The 27,873-nt window shown below is 38.3% G+C and overlaps 1 protein-coding gene across 1 annotated transcript; it reads right to left on the bottom strand.

Moving 5' to 3' along the window:
* Window positions 1-27,873, bottom strand: LOC115229996 (thymidine phosphorylase). The gene is made up of 8 exons (XM_029800249.2): window positions 27,692-27,873; window positions 13,946-14,148; window positions 10,685-10,913; window positions 7,100-7,218; window positions 4,656-4,821; window positions 3,192-3,428; window positions 2,118-2,252; window positions 1-325 (listed from the first exon to the last, which is right to left on the bottom strand). Exons 1-8 carry the CDS (start codon window positions 27,816-27,818, stop codon window positions 168-170), a joined length of 1,374 nt encoding a protein of 457 aa, XP_029656109.1. The 5' UTR covers window positions 27,819-27,873; the 3' UTR covers window positions 1-167.

Genomic DNA, 27,873 nt, shown 5'->3' on the forward strand with positions numbered 1-27,873 from the left:
TCAGATTTTAACATATCTTTATAATTTGGAATGTCTATAAAAAAGGTTATATTTTAATTATTACAAAATATAAATTTGATCGGTGGTTTTAATTTTTAACATGTCTCTATATATTTATTTAATATAATTTGTTGTTTTTGAATTCCAATCAAGCCATGCTATCTAAGTTATGATAACTTGCTTATGATGACTTCTTTGATCCTTTTAAGGTCACCTTCAGAAACCTTGTCACAGCCTATTGTTAGTGCTGACTGGATTTCCTCACTGAAATCTGTCAGCTCACGATCACTGCAGTTGTTGTGGTGAACTTTTACCCAGGTTTGACCTGCAAATATACAAAAATATAAATACATATACAAACAAATATATAACTCAATATTCTAATTTCTATCTATGTTAATATTTTCCATGTGTATGTGAAAGATAGATGGGGGCAGGGGAATGAGTCTTTTGCGTTTGTCTTCTTCATTTTCAGTCATAAGACTTTTCCAACATCCTATGTGCTTTTAGTTGTGAAACTTGGTGCTTTCCTGATGAAGGATACCAACTTGCTTAAATCCTAAAGAATCTATAATGAAAATTGGATGATGAAATGGGTTTATCTGTATTTGTAATTTACCCATTCCATTAAGTGTAGTACATGTCTTTCACCATTATTTTGAATTTTCTGTCATATTTTACATCATAACAGCTACATATACAAATTACAAAATGCAATCAACTCTTGACTTTACAGCTGTTTCAGAGGCTGGTTGCTGCAACCATAAATATTATGCTATGAAGTTAAATATTGAGTTAATATTGAAGGTGTAACAACTAGCACAGATTATAATAGCCCCATGCAGTAGTTACAAAATCCTTATCAGAAGGTACAGGACTGTCCTTTCAGGTGCCGGTGCCACTTAAAAAGCGCCCATGTAGGTGCTGTGTTAACACACCCGAGCCACTGCCGCATAAATACACCTATGCCAGTGGCATGTAAAAAGCACCCAGCACACTCTGCTAAGTGGTGGGCATTAGGAAGGGCATCCAGCCAGAGAAACCATGCCACAACAGTCAGTTGGAGTCTGGACAGCTCCCTGTTGGCCAGATCCATGTTAAACTGTCCAATCCATGCCAACATGGAAAACGGATGTTAAACTAGACTTGCATCCAGTTCTCATCAGTAGACTGTGCAACCTCCTACAGTACTAGTTTCTTCCCTCGCACCTCAGAACTTTGGAATTCTCTTCCATAGTCTTGTTTTCCTCTTCAATATGACATACAGTCTTTTAAGTCTAATGTACAACGTCACCTATTCACTTGTATCTAGCATCCATTTTATTCTAGTAGCTCTTACGTTTTCAGTGGTCTAAAAACCTTCTAACGAGCAAATGCTTAAAAAAAATTAAAATTTAAAAAAACGATAACGTATGTACGTATACACACACATATAAGCATGCACATTAGTTTTCTAATTCTGTGTCGTGGCCATGAATTAGTAGTCATTGCCGATGCCAGTGCCATCTGACTGGCATCTGTGCTGGTGGCATGTAAAAAGCACCATTCAAGAGTTGGGCTTCATGGAGGCAGTGGCAGGTGACCAAAACCCTTGGCAATATACCATGCTTGTGTTGATCTTGCAAGCCAAGTGAGACTAGAGCCATAGCTGATGCTGGTGTCAGGTCAAAGGCACCTGTGCCAGTGACATGTAAAAAGCACCATTCAAGAGTTGGACTTCATAGAGGCAATGACAGGTGACCAAGACCCTTGGCAATATACTGTGCTTGTGTTGACCTGTCAAGCCAAGTATGACCATAGTCATGGCCAATGCCAATGTCAGGTCAGTGGCACCTGTTACACTCTCAGAGTGATTGGCATGAGGAAGAGGGGCATCCAGCCATAGAAACCTTACCAGATCAGACTGAAACCTGGTACAGCCCTATCAGCTTACCAGTTTTCAGTCAAACCGTCTAACCTACGCCAGTAAGGAAAGCGGACATTAAACGACGGTGATGTATTCACAAGCACATACAAATAATATCAATGTGTTACATCACTGGCTCAAACATAAGTACAGGCATTAACACCACAACATCATTACAACTACTACAACACAAATATCTGATATTACTCACCTTTGGAAACAGAATCTCCAACAGTCACACAGAATTCCATTCCAATTCCATAATCTTCAACTTCTTTCACTTCCATGGCACCCAACTTCACTATCACCTTACCACAACACAGGGCATCAATGGCCTGGACGTAACCTGCAAAATATAGATTTATTATGGTTCCATTATGGTGGGGGACTATCATTAAACAGCTCTGGATATGAACATTATGTGGGGTAAGACGGTTGCCTCAGGACCATGAAGATTCTGGTTCCATTCTACAGAAAGACACTTTGAGTAATTGTCTGTAAGTGTGTGTATTTGTGTATGCACATATATATTTATCTGTGTCAGTGCGTGCATCAGTGCATGTGTTAGTGCATGCATCAGTGTGTGTGTGTGTGTGTGTATCTGTCTGTGCATCTGTGTGTGTGCATATGTGTCTGTGCATATGTATGTGCATGTATGTCTGCATGTGTCCTTGCATGTGCCTGTGTGTGCATCTGCATGTTTGTGCATGTGTGCACATTTCTGTGTGTATGCATGTGCATGTGTATCTGTGTGCATGCATATCTGTGTGTATGTGTGTGCGAGTGTGCATGTGTGTTTGTGTGTGTGTAGTTAAGTGTGTTTTATGTGTCATGTATATTTCTGTATCACATGTGTCTATATGTGTTTGTGTGAAAGTATGTGGCTTAGCAGTTAGCATATTCAGCTTTCAATTGTAAGATCCCGAGTTCCATTCCAGGCAGTTCACTGTGTCCTTGAGCAAGACACTTCATTTCACATTGCTCCAGTCCACTCAGCTGGCAAAAATGAGTAGTACCTGTATTTCAAAGGGACCAACCTTGTCACACTCTGTCACAATGAATCTGCCTCAGAACTACGTTAAGGGTGGACATGTCTGTGGAGATTTCATCCCCGTGCACATTAACTTCACAGTCTTTTCCACTGATCAGATCAGCTGGAATATGTGCCATCGTAAGTGATAGAGTGCCACTTTTTACACATTTGTACATACACTCACACACAATATTTGGAATTTGAGTAATCTGAAGATGCTACAATTCCAGAGAAATAATCAAGTATAATTACCATCCTTGTCGGCTTTAAATTCTGTAATGTATTTAGCTGTCCTGTTTTGTTCAGTAAACATCTGCCAGGTATCTTCAGACTGACACAGTTGATGAGCAATAGTGTTTTCAACTCCTTGGGCCACCATCATTTCTTGGAGCTTCTTGAGAGCGGTACCATCATTTATTGACCCCTGCATTCTCTTCAGTCCTTCTTCTAAACTTTCCACCTTATTCATCATCAGTAAAAGATGAGCACCTATAGAAATGGCAGAAGTAACAAAGAAATACAAATAAGAGTGATTTGTTGTGTCTGTTTCTAGCAGATCCAGTTCCCGTACAGAGACTCCTTAGTTAGCTTTAAAATGCAAATGATTGGAGTTCAATTTTTATAACATATTTGAGGCTACAAGTAACAACACAGCTTTATTTCAATGCAAAAAGTCAATGCAAATTATTGTTAGTTATTATTAAAGGTGGTGAGCTGGGGAGAATGGCAAGCATGCTGTGCGAAATGCTTAGAGGCATTTTATCTGTCTTCTCGTTCAGAGTTCAAATTCTGCCAAGGTTGACTTTGCCTTTCATCCTTTCGGGGTCAATAAAATAAGTACCAGTTGAGCACAATTTGAAATTACTGTTATTATTATGCTGGCATTGGTTGGATGGTTTGACTGAGGTCTGGAGAGCCAACAGCTGCACCAGGCTCCAATCTGATCTGACAATGTTTCTACAGCTGGGTGTCCTTCCTAATACCAACCACTCTGAGAGTGTAGTATGTGCTTTTTACATGCCACCGGCACAGGGGCCAGTCTGACAGGAATGGCATCAATCATGTTCGGATAGTGCTTTTTACATGCCACCAGCATGGAAGCCAGTCTGGGGACACTGGCATCGACCACGTTCAGATGATGCATTTTACATAATATTATTATTATTTTATGTTTGACTTTTGTTTTACATTTGTACAAGTTAGCTCCAAGTCTCACCCAGAGACCTCAAGAGACAAGTTAGATATTCAAGTTGGTTTTATGCCTAGGGTGCCATATATTTGGTCTTGTACATAGTGTTGTTCTAGAGAATGTTTAAAAAACCATAAAAAAATTATGTTTGTTTTAAAATTTGAGATTACATAGACAGTATTTTACGTAGGATAAGGACAGTTCCCATGAGCACTATCTTTTGAATTTCTGCCATTTTGGGGTTTCCTGGTATCTGAGTTAGGTAGCAATCAGCCCTTTTGCTTATTATTATTAAAAGCACCATTCGAGTGTGATCGTTGCCAGTGTCGCCTCACTGGCACATGTGCCTGGTGCAGCCTTCTGACTCACCAGTCCTCAGTCAAACTGTCCAACCCATGCCAGCATGGAAAGCGGATATTAAACGACGATGATGATGATTATTAATATTATTTGAAACCAATATTATTATTATTAGTGTTTAAGAAAAGTGGAAGCAATTCATTTTATAATACTGAAATTTTTCTCACCTTGATGAGTTACAAGTTCCATAATATCCTTTGGACCATTTCCCTTCAGGCACTGAACTGACTCTATAATCTCCAGAGTTCCATTAGAGGCCATTTTCCCTAATGGATTATCCATCTTAGTTAGAACAGCTCTTGTTTTAATTCCTAATTTGCAGGAAGTTTCCACCTAAAAAACATCAAAATCTCACCTTACTTTTTTGAGAAGGAAAGTATGGTAATAACTTTCGCTCTTATTACTACTCAGAGTTATTTCCATCATCCTGCCAGCCAGTCGAAAACAAGACTTTGGAATGATATTTAACCCCTTACCCGGCAGAAACGAATATATGCGTTTTGACCGAAATCGTTTTTTTCTATCTCTGGTGAGTTAACTCGTCAAAAGATAGACTCGCCAAAATCGACAGCAAACGAGTTCCTTCGTCTAAAAACGGGTTAACTCGTTTCTGCCCAAAGCGGTAATTTAAAATCAATATTATTGAATTAAAATTCATAATAAATAAGGTTTGAAATATACCTCGAAATCACCATTCAAAACATAGTAAAATAAAGCAATTAAAAAATATGTCTGAAAAAATACATTTATTTTCAAAATAATTGTTGGGTAAGGGTTAAACAGGCCTGACTCCTGATCAGCAAAGTTCGCAGCTAAAACAACTAATGATGGATACCATACCCTTGTTCTTAGAAGAGTAAGGCCTGTTTATGGCCATTCATTTCCAGTCTTCGTATTCAACAATCTTACCAGTTTGATACCAAGAATTACTACAAAAAGTTTGCTTTTTGTGGAGATAGGTGAAGCATCAAATACGAAATCATTAAAAAAAAATAGACTTAAAATAACAAATAATGAAGAAAGAGACTTTCTAACAATACAATTATCAGACATGTGCCATCAGTAATTATTCAGAGTAGTTGGTGATCTTTATGTAGTAAAACACAAAAAAAATAAGTGAAACACAGGCATGTGACTGAGTTGTAGGTAGATTTACTTCTGCCTTTAGAGCACATAAAGAAAACGTTGTTGTAGGAGTGTACGCAGCACATATACTCCAGCAGTACTATGCATAGCTTAAATACTGAGATTGAAAATCAGAGGTGAATTATGCCTACCTAATCTACAAAAAAAATATATATTTTGCATTTTATGCATAGTGATCAGAGTAACTTTCATAATTTTGTTGAATTAGGTGCATATTTTGCCATAAAAGGAAAATGTTGCTATCGATCTATTTTATTGAAGGTAGGCACTGCCTGCTTTGCAACCTAGTTGGCACACCCCTGACAGGGATTCTACTTTGACCGTGATGGTGGTGGTGGTGGTGGTGGTGGTCATTGTCGTCTTGAGGCAAGCAACTACATTCACTCATCGCCCCTGGCATTCCCTCGGTTATGACCACAAGTGTTCCACCAGATCTGATCAATGGAATGGCTTGCTCATGAAATAAACATGAAAGTGGTTGAGTACTCCACAGACATGTGTACTGTTAATGTAGTTTTCAGAAGGATTCAGCATGATGCCGACTGGGACAAGACTGACCCTTTGAAATACAAAGTGCTATTCATTTTTGCCAGCTGATTGGACAGGAGCAATATGAAATAAAGTGTCTTGCTTAAGGACACAACTTGCAGCCAGGAATCGAGCTCAGGACCTTACAATCAAAAACCAATTACCCTTACCACTAAGGCATGTGCCTTTACCATCTACTACTGAACAGACAAAGCAGGTTTACTGCCGTTACAACAAATCCACATGGCTGGATCACATTAAGCTTATATTTCTTTAAGTTGTTCCCTTCTAATGATGGACTTTTGTCCCTCAACTATATAAAGCTTACTTATCCTATACTTCTTTAAGCTGATCCCTTCTGACAATGGGCTTTTGACCCTGAACTAAATAAAGGTTACTTATCCTATATTTAAGTTGTTCCCTTCTAATGATGGGTTTTTATCCCTGAACTAAATAAAGGTTACTTATCCTATATTTCTAATTTTACTTCTGTATCACAATTCTTCAAGCAAACTGGCACCGTTGGTTACAACAAAGTTCCAGTTGACAGGGCTGGCTGCAAGCTTGCTGGTGCCCCATGCAAGCTGAACCCTCACCCATTTGTTACTCTCAGTAGTGTAATTGCAATGAAAAAAACACTTGTGTATTAATAAGTGGGTATTCTACCAGCAGTATATAAGATAGATATTATCCCTTAGTTAGTTGAATTCACAACCTCTAACTCTCTTGGAATTGTGTGTGTGTGTATTTGTCTTTTGACAATCAATGTTGGTGTGTTTACATCCCTGTAACTTAGCAGTTCAACAAAAGAGACCGGTAAATAAGTAGTAGGCTTACAAAGAGTAAGTCCTGAAGTCAATTTGTTCAACTAAAGGCATTGCTCCAGCATGGCTGCAGTCATCTAACTTAAAGATATTTTGACATTTTTGATATTTACCATTCTTTCTGCAAGTTGTTTAGCTTTTTCTTCAGTGGTCATAAAAGCAGCTTTGCCATATTTAACATCCAAAATAAGGCCATTAATGCCCTCCACTCCTTTCTTTGATATAATAGAACCTGTAAAATAGATGAATAGAAAGAAGACACCAATTAAAACGCAATGACATAACATCATCATTTAACGTCCACTTTTCCATGCTGGCATGGAGGATAACACAGACACACACATATCTTTACCTTTCGACCGGCAGATTTAGAAATTAATTTTTTGTAACTAAGCACTTTCAAACTTTGGACACTGGTAGAATGTGTCATATAAAACATCTTTTACTCTTAGCGTTTTTGAGAAAAGCTTATATTTACGAAGTTATTTCATGTTAAAGTTCTCGTATTTCGGTAATTTCAACCAATCAATGACAGGTATTCAGCTGAACAAAATTACTGCCGTTGTTTGTCAACAACAACTATCGGCAGTGTATATTTCGTTTGTCACTGTTATTTATGACATCGTTTGTGCGTTTGTACTGGTTTTAAGGTTTTAGTGTTTTAGGGTTAGGGTTAGGGTTGTCATAAATAACAGTGACAAACGAAATATACACCACCAGAAGTTCTTGTTGACAAACAACAGCAGTAATTTTATTCAGCTGAATACACATCAGTGATTGGTTGAAATTACCAAAATACGACAACTTTAAGGTGAAATAACTTTGTAAATATAAGTTTTACTCAAAAATGCTAAGAGTAAAACATGTTTTATAAGACACATTCTACCAGTCTCCGAAGTTTGAATGTGTTTAGTTACAAAAAATTATTTTTTAAATCTGTAGGTAAAAAGGTAAAGATCCGACACATACACAAACACAGATATATACACACACACACACATGTGTGTGTAAATATATATATATATATATATATATATATATATACACACACACACATACGACGAGCTTTTTCAGTTTCCATCTACCAAAGCCACTCACAAAGCTTTCGTCAGCTTGGGGCTATAGTAGAAAACACTTACCCAAGGTGCCACACAGAGAAACTGAACCCAGAACCATATGGTTGGGAAGCAAGCTTCTTACCACACAGCTGGGAATAAACAAATTCACATGTACAACAGTGATGCTCACTTGCAACCATCACAAAACATCAAGAGCAGGCCACACACACACACACAACAAATCATCATCATCATTTAACGTCTGTTGTCCATGCTGGCATGGGTTGGACGGTTTGACCAGGGTTGGTACACTGGAAGGCTGCACCAGACTCCAGTCTGATTTGGCATGGTTTTCTACGGTTGGATGCCTCTCCTAACACCAACCACTCTGAGAGTGTAATGGGTGCTTTTACATGCTACTGGCATGGGTGCCATTTGTGTGACACTGAGGTGCTTTTACATGCCACCGTCACGGGTGCCAATTTACATGACACCAATATCTGCCATGACTGCTATTTTGCTCAGCTTGATGGGTCTTCTTCTTGAGCATAACATAATACCAAAGGTCTCGTATATATATATATATATATATATATATTTCGTTTCTGGATTTGGTTCGCAAGATTCTTTATATGAGTTTGTGTGTTGAAGCATATTCTGTTGTGTCTGGGGAGAGTCATTTTCTTTTTGTGCCTTATAATATAACACACTCACCAGTAAAATTTCCACTTATTTCTTATTTTTATTTTCCTAAAATTTTCATTGCGTCTTGCAACCTTTTCAATAGTCTTAACTCCAAGAGTCCAGCACCAAGAGAGAAGACAAGAGACAAAATAAACTAGCAAATAAACTCTCCTGGTGCTGTATGAACATTTAATGTGGTTTCAGAGTCAAGTTTTGGCTGCTATTTCCAGCGTGGTGGTATCTCTTAGATACCCTAAATTATAATTTATATATATATATGTATTATATATACAGGGTGGCCAATCTTTATTACAAAAGAAATATGAAACCATTATTCTATGCTAATTAAGTTAATTTTGTGAAGCTCTGTTTTTGTTTTATAAGATAGAAATTTAGATGTAATAAAATGTTTTAAAAGAAAGTTTTAAAGTGCCTACATGATAACTGTAAAGCTACTTTTTGGCTAACCAGTATATCTGTAAAAAGTAAGGGATTACTCAACAATGATTACCAGTTTGCTCACAGAGTAGAATAAAAGAAAAGTTTTAAATGACCAAATCGAGTGATATGAAGTTAAGATCCTGAAGAAACAACACCCGTTTTATAGTAGGGTTGCAGTTGCAGCAGTTACTAATTGGCATAACTGAAACACGTGTTGGTCGAAGTAAGGCGGTATATAAATTAAAGAATTAAAAGGTAATGCTATGCAACTTCATAGTATTCCTTATTTATATTGTTAATATAGCATGGCCATGTAGTATGTCAATATGGCATGGCTTGCTTCCCGACTACATGGTTCTGGGTTCAGTCCCAGTGCATGGTACTTCGGGCAGATGTTTTCTACTATAGCCTCGGGTTGACCAAAGGCTTGTGAGTGGATTTGGGAAACGGAAACTGAAAGCCTGTCATGTGTGTGTGAGCCTGTTCCCCTACCATCACTTGACAACTGATGTTGGTGTGTTTATGTCCCCCATAACATTAGCAGTTTGGCAAAGATCCCAATAGAATAAGTACTAGGCTTACAAAGAATAAGTTCTGGAGTCGATTTGTTCGACTAAAGGTGGTGCTCCAGCAAAGCCACAGTCAAATGACTGAAATGTGTAAAAGAGTATATACATATACATATATATATATATATATATAAACTGACCATTCCGAAATATAACAATATCTGTTTCAACACACGACTTCACATAAAAAAATCTTGCACAACAAATATTTAAACGTATTAAAATAAGATAAAATCTTTATAAGAATTTATCAAGTAGTTAGCGTGAAAAACCTCATAAGGGAAAAATAATTATTCCCTTTAAAAATATTTATATTAAGGGCATTACTACATGTAAATGCCTCACACTACACTGTATTTATTATGCTAGTTTTGACTTTAAGAGTCCCTCATAGTGTGAGGCATTTATGTGTAGTAATGTCCTTAATATATATACATATATATATTCCAAATTTATGTAAATGCATATAGAATAATATATCAGTTGAATAAAGTTACAACATGGTCTGGTTTACACATTTGTTTTTTTTTTGTTGTTGTTTTTTTACAATACACCAGACTCCACTCTGATTTGGCATGGTTTCTACAGCTGGACATCCTAACACCAACCACTCTGACAGTGTAATGGATGCTTTTACATGCCACCAGCAAGGGTGCCATATCAGATATAAACACTGAAGCAGGGACTATTATCTGAGAGTGGTCTCTTCTCATTACAATAATGGAAAGTAGCAGAAACTGAAGCAGAGATTAATGTCTTGGAGAAGGCTTTCTAATTACTATAATGAGGAGTGACAGGAAATGAAGTGGAGAATTGCAACAAGGAAGCAATTCTCCTTGCAATAAAGGGGAATTGCGAGAAATGAAGAGGAAACTCGTGTCTCAGAGAGGACTCTTCTAATTTCAATAGAGAACAATGGCAGAAAATGTCTGAGTTGTAAACTCACCTGTAATCAACCCCATTTCAGAAACAGTGTTGGTCTGATCTCGAGATTGATACAAGATTTTATCAGCTGGAGCCAAGTCTATGGTCTGACTCATGATACAACATCCCACATCATTCAAGATCCTTCTACAATTCTCTTTTGACTGATTGACAGAGAACCCTGGGATTGATTCAAGTTTATTTAGGGTTCCACCAGTGTGACCGAGAGAACGGCCAGACATCATTGGTACCTGAAATAAAGAAATGTCTTTATAACACCAAAGAAGCAAAAATAATAAAAACAAAAAGAACAACAACAAAAACAATAACCATCATCATCATCGTTGTTGTCGTTTAATGTCTGCTTTCCATGCTGGCATGGGTTGGACAGTTTGACTGAGGACTGGTAAGCTGGGAGGCTGCACCAAGCTCCAATCTGATCTGGCAAGGTTTCTACAGCTGGATAACCTTCCTAATGCCAACCACTCCGAGAGTGTAGTGGGTGCTTTTTATGTGCCACCAGCACAGAAGCCAGTCAGGGGGCACTGGCATCAACACACACACACACACACACGGGAGTCAGTCAGGCGGCACTGGCATCAACTACCCTCGTATGGAACTGTTTACATGTCACCGGCATGGGAGCCAGTCTGGCAGCACTGGCATCAACCTAAATAATAATAATAATAATAATAATAATAATAATAAAAAATTCAAATTACGATGAACATAAACAAACAAACAAAGTTTGCTTTAGAAGCATAACGATATCTTAGAAAGTTAAAGAAGTGATTTTAAATACTCATATGCAGGATAATGCTAATAATATAGCCTGAACAAGATAAGCTACCCCAATAATAATAATGATTTCGTTTATTTGCTACAAGGGCAAAGGATGAGGGGGACAATACAAAGACAAAGTGTGGGGTATTATATATAATGAAATGATAAAAAAAAATAAGAAAGAAAGAAAGAAAGCAAGAAAGCATATGCTGTAGAAGAAGGGACTTGTCCATAGCATACAAATAAAATAAAATAAAATAAAATAAAATAAAATAAAAGGGAGGATGATAAAGATGTAACCCTTCTGATACAGGAAAGCTTCTAAGGATAATTAAGGAAGCCCAGTGTTCAAGATTTCCCTGAAACACCAAGAGCAAATGGACTCTTCAATTCCTTCTCTCCAGCTTACAGGTCTACACTTAAAGAGGTACCATCTACTCTTGCCATTTTTGCAACTTTCAATAAACTCACTCAAAGACAGCACTTCTCTTTCTACTCTCAATTTCCTTTTCAAGTGCTACGTGAAGTCAATGAGACCCCTACCAAGGATGAATGTATCTGTCCTTATGTCTTTCAGGCCTTGTCTACCAAACAACTTCTCTCACCACAGGCACCAGGCAAAGGAAAATTGCTTTATCTGCCTGACTTATAGAGGGTGGTGTGGCAATCATCACTACAGATTCAGATGAGAGACGGTTCCATCCCACATGTGACAATATCTGTTCGACATAACCCCACAAGTCAGCAATGCCCAGACACTGAATGAGTGCATGCAGAATGGTTTCGTCACTCTGCATGCACCTCAGACAAGCCCATCTTATGGCACATCAGTGCCAGTAGAGTTTATAATAAAAATAGAAAATAAGAAAGCAACCATACTATGGGATATGTAATACCCCACGCTTTGTCTTTGCATTGTCCCCCTCATCCTTTGCCCTTGTGGCAAATAAACGAAATTATTATTATTGGGATATGGGATATACACACAGATAGAGAAATTAAGGCCAAGAGGCCAGATATAGTTGTCAGAGATCATCAAGAAAAAAAATGCTTTCTAATTGATGTATTAATACCAACAGATGACAATGTTTATCTAAAAGAAATGGAGAAAATTTCAAAATACAAAGACCTGGAAATAGAGGTAACTCAAATGTGGAGTCTAAAAACAGTATCAATTCCTATCAGAGTAGGTGTATTGGTATGATAAAAACAAATTCAGACAAATACATAACAAAAACACCAGGACTTACAAATATATATAACATACAGAAAATAGCACTACTAGGCACTGCACACATCCTATGTAAAACATTTTCAATACAGTGAAAATAAGAGCATCACAACAAACCACAGCACGCACCCAAGGCACACAGAGTAGCATTTGGTAGTGCAGTGAAAGCATGTGATAAAAGTAAAACTACTGAACAAAAAAAATAGCAGCAGCAGCAGCGGTGGCGACGACGATGACAACAACAACAACAATAATAAAGGTAGAACAGCTACAAAAATCAGCACTGCTTGGAACTGCAAGAATTCTTCACAGGGTTCTTGAAGTGTGCCCAATAAACAAGTGTCATCTTAGTCTGCTGACACTTTCAATCATACCCAGTATTTCACTGATACTTAATTTTATTGACCCCAAAAGGATGAGAGGTGATATTGATGGTTAGAGATGATGAGAGTGAGTGGTGATTGAGATTGGACAGTGAGAAAAGAGGGACAGCAAGATAAGAGGCACGGTGAGGTGAGGGGTGCAATGAGACAAGGGGAGCAGTGATGCGGGTGATAATAAAAGCAGTGATAATAAAGGTTGTGATGAGAATGGTGATGACAAGAGGGGCAGGAATTGTAAGAATATAGTTACCCCTTTATACTTTCAATAAGCATCAAGAATAATGAATAGCAGAACCAAACTGACTACACCTGGGGGTCACCAAACTATAGCCCATGGGCCAGATATGGCCAGCGAGGCCAGTTCATCCAGCCTGCCACTGCACTGTACACTTTGTGTAAGTACCTGCAATGGGAGTTCATTTGCCTCTGGTATGGCATCAGTGTTTGAAACAAATTATGTCTGTGACAAACATTTTCAAAAATGAAGAATGTGAACATTTCAAAGCAATTCTCTTGGTTGGATGCAGTAATTCCAAAACAAATATTGATGACATCTTCAAAGTTAAACACCAATTTCACAAATCTCACTGACTTTTTTTCCTGCTTAGTTTGTGAAAATCAGATATGTGTGCACTGGTTGTGATATAATTATCTTATTGCTAACGTTACCTTCTTTGATAACTTTTTGGTAAATAAATATGTTGGGTGTCTTTATTTTTTGTATATTCACTGTATTGAACAAAATGGTTATGCGGCCCACACTCATCGTTCTCTCAGTTATCAGGCCTGTCGTGAAAAAAGTTTGATGACTCCTGGTCTATACTATAAGATGACTGGGAAGATGGGAGAAGACAAAGGGTTCTTTTGTATTTAAAGTACATCTCACCTTCATGCCACAGGCTGCAAGAGCAGGGGCCAGGACAAGACTAATTTTATCACCAATGCCTCCAGTGCTGTGTTTGTCAACTAAGCAGTCCTTCCAATTCGGATCCCAACTCAGCCTTGATCCTGAGCTGATCATGGCATCAGTAAGGAAGGATGTCTCATCAACATCTATACCTTTTAAGTAGATTGCCATCAGCAATGCACCTGAAATTAAAAAAAAAAAATTATTTTATCAATAGTATTGCTGAAAACAAAAGTTTATAAGTGTCATCAGCATAATCTGCATCATCCTCATTTTACATCTGTTCTCTATGCTGGTACGAGTTGCAAGGGTGGGGATATCATGGACGAAGTTATTTCTTGTGAGGAGCCACTATCCTCATACACTGGGATGCATACACATCACCTGGTGGAGCTTCTATGGCTGCATGCCCTTCCTATTGACAACTACTTGCCAGATAGACCTGGATGCATTTTCTCTGGCATCAAGGCAAGGGAGCTAACCAGTCCCCAATGGAACAGATCTAATGGAGAATCTCTATTCATTTGCCATCCACTCACCCTGTGTGTGTGTACTCTTTTACTTGTTTCAGTCATTTGACTGCAGCCATGCTGGAGCACTGCCTTTTAGTTGAGCAAATTGTCCCCTGGACTTATTCTTTGTAAGTCTGGTCTTATTCTATCAGCCTTTTGGCAAATCACTAAGTTATGGGAATGTAAACACACCAACATCGGTTGTCAAGTGATGGGGGGACAAACACAGACACACAAAGATATATATATATATTCATATGAGGGGCTTCTTTCAATTTCTTTATTGCCCATAAGGAGCTAAACATAGAGGGGACAAACAAGGACAGACAAAGGGATTAAGTCGATTACATCAACCCCAGTATGTAACTGGTACTTAATTTATCACCCCCGAAAGGATGAAAGGCAAAGTCGACCTCAGCAGAATTTGAACTCAGAACATAACGGCAGACGAAATACCGCTAAGCATTTCTCCCAGAACGCTCATCAATATTGACATTTTTACAGCCATCTTGAAAACGTCTGAACCACTCGTACACTTGTGTGCAGCTCATACACTCCTCTCCATAAACCTTCTTCAACATCACATTGGCCTTTGAGCAGGTATCCCCATGACAACTTTATCATGGTCAATGCAAAGGTCACACGCCACACACCTTCCTTACAAGCACTCTGTAAACAGCAGAAGTGAGCTGGAATGTATGCACAGCCGAGTTCTAGGTCTATCTGTGTAAAATAGCTTCACTTCATATGCTTTATCTTTGTTACTATGGCAAAAGTCCTTATACTTGTTGATCACACCTTGTATATATTTTTCTTTTATTCTTTTATTTGTTTCAGTCAGTTGACTGCAGCCATGCTGGAGCACTGCCTTTAGTCGAATGAATCGCACCCCCCACCCCCGCCCCAACTTATTCTTTATGAGCCTCATACTTATCCTATCGGTCTCTTTTGCTGAACCGCTAAGTTACAGGGATGTAAACACACCAACATCGGTTGTCAAGAAATGATGGGGGGGGGGGCGGGGGGCAAACACAGACACAAACACACACATACATATATTTATATATATATATATATATATATAAAATGGGCTTCTTTCAGTTTTCGTCTACCAAATCCACTCACAAGGCTTTGGTCAGCTCGAGGCTATAGTAGAGGACACTGACCCAAGGAGCCATGCAGTGGAACTGAACCCGGAACCATGTGGTTGGTAAGCAAGCTACTTACCACACAGCCATACCTGTGCCTATATATTTCATTTTTGTATTGGGTTTGCAAGATTCTTTATGTGAATTTGTGTGTTGAAACATATTTTATTGTATCTGAGGAGAGTCATTCTGTATCAATGCCATATTAATTAACACACTCACTGGTTTGATTTTCACTCATTTACTTACTTATTTTTTCTATAATTTTCATTGCTTCTTGCAACCCCTTCAATAGTCATTGCAAAAAGCAACGAAAATGTTGGAATTAACAAAAAAAGTAAATGAGTGGAAATCAAACTGGTGTGTGTGTTAATGAGGCATTAAAACAGAATGACCTACCCCAGGCAAGGGCGAAGATATAGAAGAAACTTGAATAATATCTGTCACTTGTGTTTTAAGCCCTGTCAGTCAGCAGCTGGTCTTGTCATCTAAGGGCTTGTCAACAGAATGATTATGCTGTGTGATGGGGTGTGGTGTGTGTGTGTTGATGGGACAGCTATCATCTCTCAAGATGAAGCAATCATCATGTATGTATGGCACAAGTCTACCATCTCCCTCACTACTACTCCCTCCTCCCAGTTGAGGAGGCTTTTTTGCCATGCTAGTTACTGGCCAACCCTGTCAATGTTGGTGCCACATAAAAAAGCGCCAGTGTTGGTGCCATGTAAAAAGTATTGGTGCTCATGCAAGGTAAATAAGCACTGGTGCTAGTGCCACATAATAAGAACCCAGTAAAGTGGTTGACATCAAGCCGAATCACCCCGAGAACTACAGCAAGGGTCTTTATGTATGTGGAGTACTCAGCCACTTGCACATTAATGTCATGAGCTGACTGTTCTGTGAGATCAACTGAAACACTCATCCATCGTAACCGATGAGTAACAGTTTTTTTGGCCATTTTTAATAGTTGATCATAAGTTTGTTTAACCTATGAAAAAGCTGACCTGATGTAAAACACCACAAAACCTTGAACTTTTACTTAATACTATTCATTCTAGACATTATCTATACAGTAAATTATCTATTTAAAATATTTATTTAGGCACGCCATAAGAGTAAAGGTAGTTGATATCTGTAACTGACAAAGTGTTTAATCTCATACAACATTTCTTAATTAGAAATGGTACATACAATACACTTGTCAAGATATTTTTTGAACTTAAGTTTCAGAATGTGGACCTGAGCTACAGTTCAGGTAGTGCATACAAAATCATTTATGCAAATAGATATGCATCATCATTGTTTTAATGCAATGATTCCCAACCTGTGGGCCACACACTCCTGGTCGTCCCTAAAGGTGGTACTGGAAGTCCATGAACATGTTATGTTAAGCTGACAGACCTTGCTGGGTGAAATGCTTAGCAGTCTTTCATCTGTCTTTACATTCTGAGTTCAAATTCCGCCAAGGTCAACTTTACCTTTCATCCTTCCGGGATTGATAAATTAAGTACCAGTTACATACCAGGGTCGATCTAATCGACTGCCCGCTCCCCCAAAATTTCAGGCCTTGTGCCTAGAGTAGAAATAAAAAAAAAAAAGACCTTTCAATATCCAGGGGTCTGTGGGAAAACTCATTTAAATAAAAGGAGTCCTTAGTAGTGAAAAGGTTGGCAACCACTGTTTAAATGTCTACTTTTTTATGCTTGTTTGGGTGAGAAAGAGTTTATCAAGAGTTTATCAAGGGTTTTTCTCTATGCCTAGATACAGGGGCATATGGTGGGTGTTATATTGGGAGTACTGTCACACATAATGCCACCAAATTTCAAGCAGGGATATAAGAAAAGGTTTCCATAAATATTTCTCGTTAAATTAATGAGTAAGTCTAATATTCATATTCTTATTCTTTTCTTTTACTTGTTTTAGTAATTTGCCTGTGGACATGCTGGAGCACCGCCTTTAGTCGAATCAAATCGATCCCAGTAATTAATCTATCGGCCCCTTTTGCTGAACTGCTATGTTACAGGGATGTAAACACACCAGCATCGGTTGTCAAGCGATGGTGGGGGGACAAACACAGACACACAAACATATACACACGCATACATATATATGTACATATATACGACGGGCTTCTTTCAGTTTCCATCTACCAAATCCACTCCCAAGGCTTTGGTCAGCCCGAGGCTATAGTAGAAGACACTTGCCCAAGGTGCCATGCAGTGGGACTGAACCCAGAAACCATGTGGTTGGTAAGCAAGCTACTTATCACACAGCCACTCCTGCACCTAATAGCTTACGCCCGCAGAGGTGTAAAGTATTTATAATGGATTTGTCATTTTTGAAGGGTGTGCAGCACACACCTGGCACACTTGGAATATGTGTCACTGCCTAGATATCTCTCTTGCTGCCAATCTTCACCTGTTTCCAAGCAAGGTAATATTTCTTCTTAGGCCAAACAAGCTTTTGCAATATATTGGAAATGAATGACACTGCATGTCAGACAGTGATACTCGTTTACGACTATCTCGCAATGTCAAAACAAGAACAGATGGAGAGACAGACACACATACACACACACAAGCTTCTTTCAGTTTCTACTAATGAAATTCAATTGTGCTAAGACACTTACTCAAGGTGCCACTAAGTGGGACTGAACCGAAAACCAAGTGGTTAGGAAGCAAGCCGTTTAAACCACACAGCGACACCTGTATCTATTACACACAACATGTAAGTATATCAATATATATGATATACCTGTTCTGCCAAGGTCGATTTTGCCTTTCATCCTTTCGGGGTCAATAAATTAAGTACCAGTTATATACTGGGGTTGATCTATTCGACTGGCCCCCTTCCCAAAAATTGCGGGCCTTACCAACTACATCATCATCATCATTTCACATCCGTTGTCCCTGCTAGCATGGGTTGGACAGTTTGACCAGGGCTGGCATGCTGGAAGGCTGCACCAGACTCCAGTCTATTTTGGAATGGTTTCTATGGCTGGATGCCCTTCCTTACGCCAACCACTCCAAGAGAGTAATGAGTGCTTTTATGTGCCACCGGCATGAGTGCCATTTGCATGACACCAGTATCTGCCATGACTGTGGGTTTACTTGGCTTGATGGGTCTTCTTCTCAAGCCTAGCATAATGCCAAATGACCTCAGTCCCTGTCTCCATGCCTCTTCAAAGAAAGGAAATAAAAAACAAGGGAGAGAGAGGGAGAGAAGGCACGTGCTCAGGCTTTGTTTTTCACCATTTAGTTGTTTCAGTTATTAGACTGAGGCCATGCTGGAGCATCACCTTGAAGAAGTTTATGCAAACGAATCAAAGCCAGTACTTATTCTGTCAGTCTCTTATGCCGAACAGCTAAGTTAAAAGATCCATATACATACACACCGTACACATACAGAGACACACAAGCACTATGCCAGTCTTAAACTGTGTGCCACTTCTCTCAGCTCTACAATGTGTAGCCCCTCTTCCCAGCACTGCAATGTGTACCCTGTATCCCTTCTTCTCTCAGTCACACAGTATGTTCTCTGTGACCCCTCCTCCTTTTAGCCCTGTAATATGCCCATTGTGCCACCACCTTCCAACCCAACATTTGCTCCTTTTCCCAACTCAACAGTTTATGCTACTTATCCCAGTCCGACAATGTGTTTCCCCCGATTCCATCTTTACAATATGTGCCCTGTGTCCCTCTTTTCTCTGCCCTAAACCATATTCCTCTTCCTGGCCTATAATATATTCCTCCTCCTTACAGCTCTATTGCACTGCAACCCCATTTCTCAGACCTACAATGTGCTCCCACTCCTTAGTCATATGATATACGCACCTTCCTCTCAGCTCTACAATGTGCTCCCACCCCTTACTCATTTGACGTACACTCCTTCCTCTCAGCCCTACAATGTGCAACCCCTTTTCTCCTCACCTTACTCTATCCCCCATACATTAACAATTTTTTTCTCTACTAATTCCTCCAGCCATCATTTTTACACCTGCTGAAAAAAATGCAATTAAAAAATTAAAATAATCTGGGTTACGCAAGAAATGGGAACTTCTGTTATCTTCCATATCAGCAACAAAATGTATTATCTTGCAAAATTTTAAGTATTTTATGGTAAATAATGTGACAGGTCTTAATGCACACTTTGACCCATTTTGTCTTTCTTGTATCACCCCATTGCTGTTCTATACCACTTCATTCCAGATATGACCTTCTCTGCTCTCTTTGTTACTAAGATTTTGTATTTTTAATTGGTTAAAAGTATTTTGTTGAAGTTGATCATATAGGCACAGGAGTGGCTGTGTGGTAAGAAGCTTGCTTCCCAACCACATGGTCCTGAGTTCAGTCCCACTGCGTGGCACCTTGAGCAAGTCTCTTCTGCTATAGGCTCAGGCCAACCAAATCCTTGAATAGATTTGGTAGGCGGAAACTGAAAGAAGCTCGTCGTATATATATAATAATAATAATAATAATAAAGGGTAATTAATTAATCAATCAATGTTACCCCAAAGTGTTAAGAAGCAAGCCATTTAAATCATACAGCCTCACCTGTTTGTACGTTCACAAAATTCTATTTGACAAGTTGTCAAGCGATGTTGAGGGGGGACAAACAGACACAAACACACACATAGACATACATATATATATATATACATATACATGACAGGCTTCTTTCAGTTTCTGTGTACTAAATACATTCGCAAGGCTTTGGTCAGCCTGAGACTAGTAGAAAACACTTGCCCAAGGTGCCACGCAGTGGTATTGAACCCAGAACCATGTGGTTGGAAAGCAAGCTTCTTATAACACACCCATGCCTGCATCTATATGTGTGTGTGTGTGTGTGTGTCCACCATCGCTTGACAAATGACGTTAGTGTGTTTATGTCCCCGTAACTTAGCAGTTCGGCAGAAAGAGACTGATAGAATGAGTACTAGGCTTACAAAGAATAAGTCCTGGGGTCAATTTCTTCAACTAGAGGCGGTGCTCCAGCATGGCTGCGGTAATTTGACTGAAACAAGAAAACAGGTTTGTTCAAGTGGATACAGGATGTTTTGGTACAACCAGCTTGGTGCTGCCCATTTGGCAACACAGATTTGATGCTCACATGAGACATTTTAACATTTCTCCTGTTCTCTTTCTCCCTCACTGTCTGTCTGTGTCCCTGTTAATTTGTGCGAGTATATTTCTCTCTGTGTGTATAATGTGGAAAATATTTATGTCAATCATGTTTAATTACTAAATTATTCACTCTCTCTCCTCTCTCTCTCTCTCTCTCTCTCTGTATTTGAATATCTCTTCCCTGTTAGAGGGAGTTTTTGTTTTACTGCTAAAATGTTTAATTCTAGTTAATTGTTGAAAACAGGAATCTAAAGAAAGAAAAAAAAAGGAATGGGTGGAGCATTTATTGGACACTTTGCGAGGATATACTCTTTTACTCTTTTACTCTTTACTCTTTTACTTGTTTCAGTCATTTGACTGCGGCCATGCTGGAGCACCGCCTTTAGTCGAGCAAATCGACCCCGGGACTTATTCTTTGTAAGCCCAGTACTTATTCTATCGGTCTCTTTTGCCGAACCGCTAAGTGACAGGGATGTAAACACACCAGCATCGGTTGTCAAGCAATGCTAGGGGGACAAACACAGACACACAAACATATACACACACACTTATATATATATATATACATATATACGACAGGCTTCTTTCAGTTTGTCTACCAAATCCACACACAAGGCATTGGTCGGCCCGGGGCTATAGCAGAAGACACTTGCCCAAGATGCTACACAGTGGGACTGAACCCGGAACCATGTGGTTGGTAAACAAGCTACTTACCACACAGCCACTCCTGCGCCTATTGTCAAATAGCAACAATATTTCCAGTTTCATTTCTTAGGGAGGGAGGTAAAAATGATCCTTTCCCTTCCCAAGAAGTACAGAACTTCATAGACAACTATTCCAAAACTCCAAAACGTCTACCAAAGATTTAAGGGAAATTTAACAGCTAGTTCTTGCACATTGAACAACCAAGGCACTCTCATTGACTTGTCTGATAACATCCATCCATGCATACATACAAACATGCAGACCTGCAAACATACATGTGTGCATGCTTATGTAATGAGTTATAAAAACAATTTAATATTATTTAGAATTGTGTAATCCTTTTTGCAGAGTATACGAGGGTGGGGTGCTGAAAAGTTCCTGGCTTTGGGTAAAAGAAAATACTAAGCTTGAGAAAAAGGATCAGTTAATTATGAATTTATTCAACATATTCCCCTCTCATATTCAAGCACTTATTGCACCAGGCCTTCAGTTTTTCTAAGTTCTGTGAAAGAACTCAGAAGATTGAACCCCCAACCAGGCCTTTTGTGACACCCTTAAAACCATAAACTTTTTAGCACTCCCTTGTATATTTATCATATATTTACAAGAAGGGTGACAGTCACTGATTTTCTAAAAGTATTAAAACATATTCTATTTTTTTTTTTACTTGTTTGTCAATTGACAGTGGCCATACTGGGGTACTGCCTTATAGTCGAAGAAATCAACCCCTGGACTTATTCATTGTAAGCCTGGTGCTTATTCTATTGGTCTCTTCTGTCGAACTGCTAAGTTACAGGGATGTAAACACATCAACATCAGTTGTCAAGCAATGTTGAGGAAGGACAAACACAAACACACTCATAGATATATATACACACGACAGGCTTCGTTCAGTTTCTGTCTACTAAATCCATTCGCAAGGCTTTGGTCAACCTGAGACTAGCAGAAAACACTTGCCCAAGGTGCCATGCAGCAGTACTGAACCCAGAACCATGTGGTTGGAAAGCAAGCTTATTACCACACAGCCATGCCTGCATCTATATATATATATTGAGAAAAAAGGTTGTCAGAATTTTGGAAAAAATTTTTTTAATTTTTTTCATTATTATTAGCATTTTCATTTATTTCTCGAACTTGTCAAATAGAATTTTGTGAATGTACAAACAGGTGAGGCTGTATGATTTAAATGGCTTGCTTCCTAACCACTCGGTTTGGGTTCAGTCCCACTTCCCAAACACACATACACACACTTCATCAAGGGAGTCTCTCCAAAATTGAATGTTTGAAGGGAAACTGGAGAATTTGCATTTTTTATTCCAAATGTGGCTCCTCTCTACGAATGTTCAGAACTACATTTCATCAAAAAATTCACTCCAAAATCAAATGCTTAAAAGTAAAGCAGAGATAGTACATTTTGTATTCTAAATATAATTCAAAGAGGAGAAAAAGAAAGTGGGGAAAAAAGAAGGAAAGAGGAGAAAAAAGGAAGAAAAGAGAAAAGAAAGAAGGGAGGAGAGAAAGAAAGCAAAAAGACTTTCAGTGATGACCACATTACACCTATTTTTTTTTTTTTTGAAGAGGTCACTAAATAAATAAATAAATGAATGGTGAATAGGAAGGGGCTCCCCTTTCTCTCTCATTCTCTCTACCTATCTGCCTGACTATCTACCTACCTATATTTCTATCTATCTATCCATTATCATGGAAGCTCATCCAAAAAAACAAAAACAATTTTCTCCTCTTCTAAACACCCCCCCCCCGCAAAAAAAAAAAACATCAGTTTTATATAAATGAACAAGCTGTTTGTATGTTCACAAAATTCTGTTTCACAAGTTCCAGAAACAAACAAAAGCGCTAATGATAATGAATAAATAAAAAGATTTTTTCCAATAATCTGTCGACCTTTTTTCTCAATATTCAATTCTGTACACGATACCTAACACTATATATATATATAATTCCAAGAGGGTTAGAGGTTGTGAGTCCAGCCAACTAAGGGATTAATATCTATCCAATATACTGCTGGTAGAAAACCCAATTATTAATACACAAGTGTTTTTTCATTGCATTGCAATTACACTACTGATTGTAATAAAAGGGTGAGGGTAAAAAGTTTTTTTATTCTTAATTTATACGGCAATAAGAAAATGGAGATGATCAAGAAGTGGTATTCAACAACTTTTAGACATTATATTATGTCTATTTATTTATTTTTTAAAAAAAACAATTATAACAATATACATACATGTATAACTTTATTCAAGTATCTTGATAAATACCCAGAAATTTATTACTTTTAGTACCAACTAATATCACAGGTATTGATATAAACTCTAACATATCGCATGATTATATGAAAAACATATCGCATGTTTATATGAAAACCAAATTCGATGACTGGCACTCATGCCAGTGGAGTGCTAACAGCTCTATCCGAGCGGGATCACTGCCAGAGCATCCATCTGGCTTCCATGCCGGTGGGCACATAAAAAGCACCATTTGAGCGTGGTCGTAACCAGTGTTGCCTTACTGGCACATAAACAAATTGTTTAAGCGAGGCCGTTGCCAGTGTCGCTGGACTGACTCGTGTAGGTGGCATGTAAAAAACACCATTTTGAGCGTGGCAGTTACCAGTACCGTCAGACTGGCCCTCATGCAGGTGGTACATAAAAGCACCCACTACACTCATGGAGTGGTTGGCGTTATGAAGGGCATCCAGCTGTAGAAACATTGCCAGATCAGACTGGAGCCTGGTGCAGCCTCCTGGCTTCCCAGACCCTGGTCGAACTGTCCAACCCATGCTAGCATGGAAAACGGACGTTAAATGATGATGATGAGGAGGAGGAGGATACACACTTATAAACTATAGGAGAACCCTTTTTGGTAAAAAAAAAAGTAAATATTTTCAGACAAAAATGTGATTTAAAGTAGATTTGGCTGTTGTTTCTAACATATCCCATTGATTGGTAAGCTCTAGTGTTGATAAAAATCATGGATTTTCAAAAAATCTTTTCTTAATAGCATGAGCTTATTCTTTTAATGAAGCGAAAATGTTCAAAAACATCAGAAACAAGGTCATGGGATATGCTAGAAACAACAGCCAAATCTTCCTTTCATCACACATTTTCGTTTGAAAATATTTTTTTTAACGAAAAGGTTTCAAAAGTTTTTGAGTGCGTAGTGCCCCCCACCCCAAAAAAGTCACTGTATATAGTGCCCATAAAATCGACCAAAATCGGTCCGGAGAGAGGAGGATGGGGGGAAGGATTATTTTTCGCAAATTTTAATTTTTTTTTAATAATGGTCCAGAGCATTTCCATGGGCAGGGAAAAGAGAAATCTGAAAAATCCCCGTCAAAACGGAGAAATTCCAACTTCATGCTTCCTAAGTCCAGTGTTCTGCATTTGAGAATTTAATGTACGATAAAAATTGGTGGGCGTCAACACATTCTAACATTACATATTTTTTTTTTCAAATCTTCATGTGTTTGTGTATATGTAATGCTTGATAGTAAACCTGGTCACCAAAACGTTAATCCGTTAATTAACGAAATTGACATTTTCGTTAACGATTTAACTTTTAAGTTAACTTTGAAATTCATTATCGGACTAACTCCGTTACATTTAACTTTTGTTAACTTCAATTGAATTGAAGTTAACGGAGTTTATAGTTTGGCACTTATTAAAAGGTGTTTTTAGAGCAAAAACTGGGAGGGGCGGATATATGATAAATATTAACGTTCACAGTTTATCGATAACTTCTGTTACATTTTTAAAGAATTAACTGATTGACAGTAATCGACGTTGACTTCGATTAGCGGTGCCCATTTTTGCATGTCAGTTATGTAAGAGTAGACACCCGTCGATTCTTCTTTTTTTTTTCTTTCCTACATGAGATTCCGATCTAAGCCTTATCTTCGCCATCTGAACGGTATCTGTAGAAAATTTCAATGAGAATATGCGTTTTTCGGGAAAGTTACGAAGAAACAAAATCGCGAGTAAGGAACAACACTTGTGTAGGTATGCGTATTTTTATTTATTTCAAGTAAAGTCAGCTTTAACTGAAGGCACTCACGAGATAATTAATTGAATTAATTAGATTTAATAACTGGGTTAATATATAGATCCACGCCCAGGTGGCAAGAATGGAAAAAAATATGTGTAACAGGTGTAAGGCATCGTATATTGAAGGAATATGACGAAAAAAAAGCGCGCTGAGAAACTGGGGGGGGGGGCTCGGAAAATTCCCACGATCAACCGTAGAGGATCCGAGCAATAAACCTCAACGCCCGGTCGCAGGCGCGCAACAGAAACCGTCTAATAGACTCTAAATACTTCTCATGCAATGTATATACAACAAATATTGTTGGGTGGACAAACACACACACACATATATATATACATATACGACGGGCTTCTTAAAGGTTCCGTCTACCAAACCCACTCACAAGGCTTTTGCTGCCTCGAGGCTATAGTAGAAGACACTTGACCAAGGTACTACGCAGTGCTCGACAAAACTCATATTTTTTTGTAACTTTCAAATAAAATAATTTTAAAAAAACCTTAATTTCATATTGATGTGGGGAAAATACTCCGAAAGAAATATTTGCAGAAAGGTGAGTAGATTCATTACACAATTCATTTCATTGTGTTTAGTGAGATTTGGCTGTTATTTCTAGCATGAAAATAGCCGGCTTGAGGGGGATATATCTTTATATATAAAACTGTAGTTGTGTGAGTGTCTGTCTCCTACGATTTAGATTCCTAACTACTCCCACATTTTGCGGTTGCAGTTTAACTGAAACCGGGCGTTGAGGTTTATTGCTCGGATCCTCTACGGTTGATCGTGGGAATTTTCCGAGCCCCCTCCCCACCCCCAGTTTCTCAGCGCGCTTTTTTTTCGTCATATTCCTTCAATATACGATGCCTTACACCTGTTACACATATTTTTTTCCATTCTTGCCACCTGGGCGTGGATCTATATATTAACCCAGTTATTAAATCTAATTAATTCAATTAATTATCTCGTGAGTGCCTTCAGTTAAAGCTGACTTTACTTGAAATAAATAAAAATACGCATACCTACACAAGTGTTGTTCCTTACTCGCGATTTTGTTTCTTCGTAACTTTCCCGAAAAACGCATATTCTCATTGAAATTTTCTACAGATACCGTTCAGATGGCGAAGATAACTGTATACAGTTAATTGCCTATTAAAACTGTGGCAATCCTTCGGTTTAATTGTTTATATCTACTTAAACCTCATTGATAATACGTTTGATAGAACTAAAGCCAGCAACTTTGAGGAAAGGGGACAAGTCGATTTTATCAGCACAACTACACAAGTGTACCCCATCTCAGATTTTGCTACCCCATAACTTTCAGAAAAATTGATATTTTTTAATGAACTCTTCTACTCATACTTTTCAGAGATTGTAGATGACGATTCTATCGGAATTTAATATGGTAGGGGTGTAGAAATGGTCTTACTGACACACATGACAATTCCTGCAGCTTAAGCACGTTTTACTTTTTGTTTGTTTATTGGTTTCAAGTCTATATGTAATCTACACCCTCGAAAAAGTATTTTTGCATAACGTCATTGGCGAGGGTAAAGAATACACTCACCCGGTGTTTAGAGTTACGCAGAAAACGGGTGGTGTGCGTATTCTTTACCTCCGCTAACATCATTTTTTTAAAAAATACGATTTTTAAAGAGAGTTATAAGGAAGCAAAGTCTAAAGGATATAAAAATTCGATTTATTGTAAAAACCCATTCGTGTGTCTGACCCCATCATCAGATTGTATTGTCCCATCTATGTTCGCCCCTTGTGGGTAATAATAAAACAACCCGTTTTCTGCGTAACTCTAAACACCGGGTGAGTGTATTCTTTACCCTCGCCAATGACGTTATGCAAAACGAATCTCCCAACATTTCGTTTAAAAATATGAATGTTAAACGAATGTAATTAGAAAAACAAATTGACAGAGGCACATAACTGTGGTTACGCCAAACATTTTCTTTTTCTTTATTTATTAAAAAACTTTTGTATAAGTTACGGTTGCGATAGAAACCTATAAACCACTGAGAGGTACCAGGAAAAAATAAACAAAAGGAAAAAAGTATATTTTTTTTGTTTTTGTTTTTCTCCCCTAACAAGTTTAAAGTCCTGGAATTTTTAAATTAAAATTTAGAAACAGTAAACTTGTTGACGATTAAGAATGAACACATATCTTACCTATTTGTGCCTTTGTCACATAGTTTTCAGTTGAAAGATCTTTGACAAATAGTTGTATTTCATGACTGGATAATCTACCGCCACTGCTTTTCTTCAGAATAATATTAGAGATTTCCTTCGTCGACATCGTGCCAGGAGTGACGGCGAAATTAGGTTGTCGTATTTATATAGAGACGAGAGGA

The sequence above is a fragment of the Octopus sinensis genome, linkage group LG2 (genome assembly GCF_006345805.1).
Source record: "Octopus sinensis linkage group LG2, ASM634580v1, whole genome shotgun sequence".
In the NCBI taxonomy this organism is placed as follows: Eukaryota; Metazoa; Mollusca; class Cephalopoda; order Octopoda; family Octopodidae; genus Octopus; species Octopus sinensis.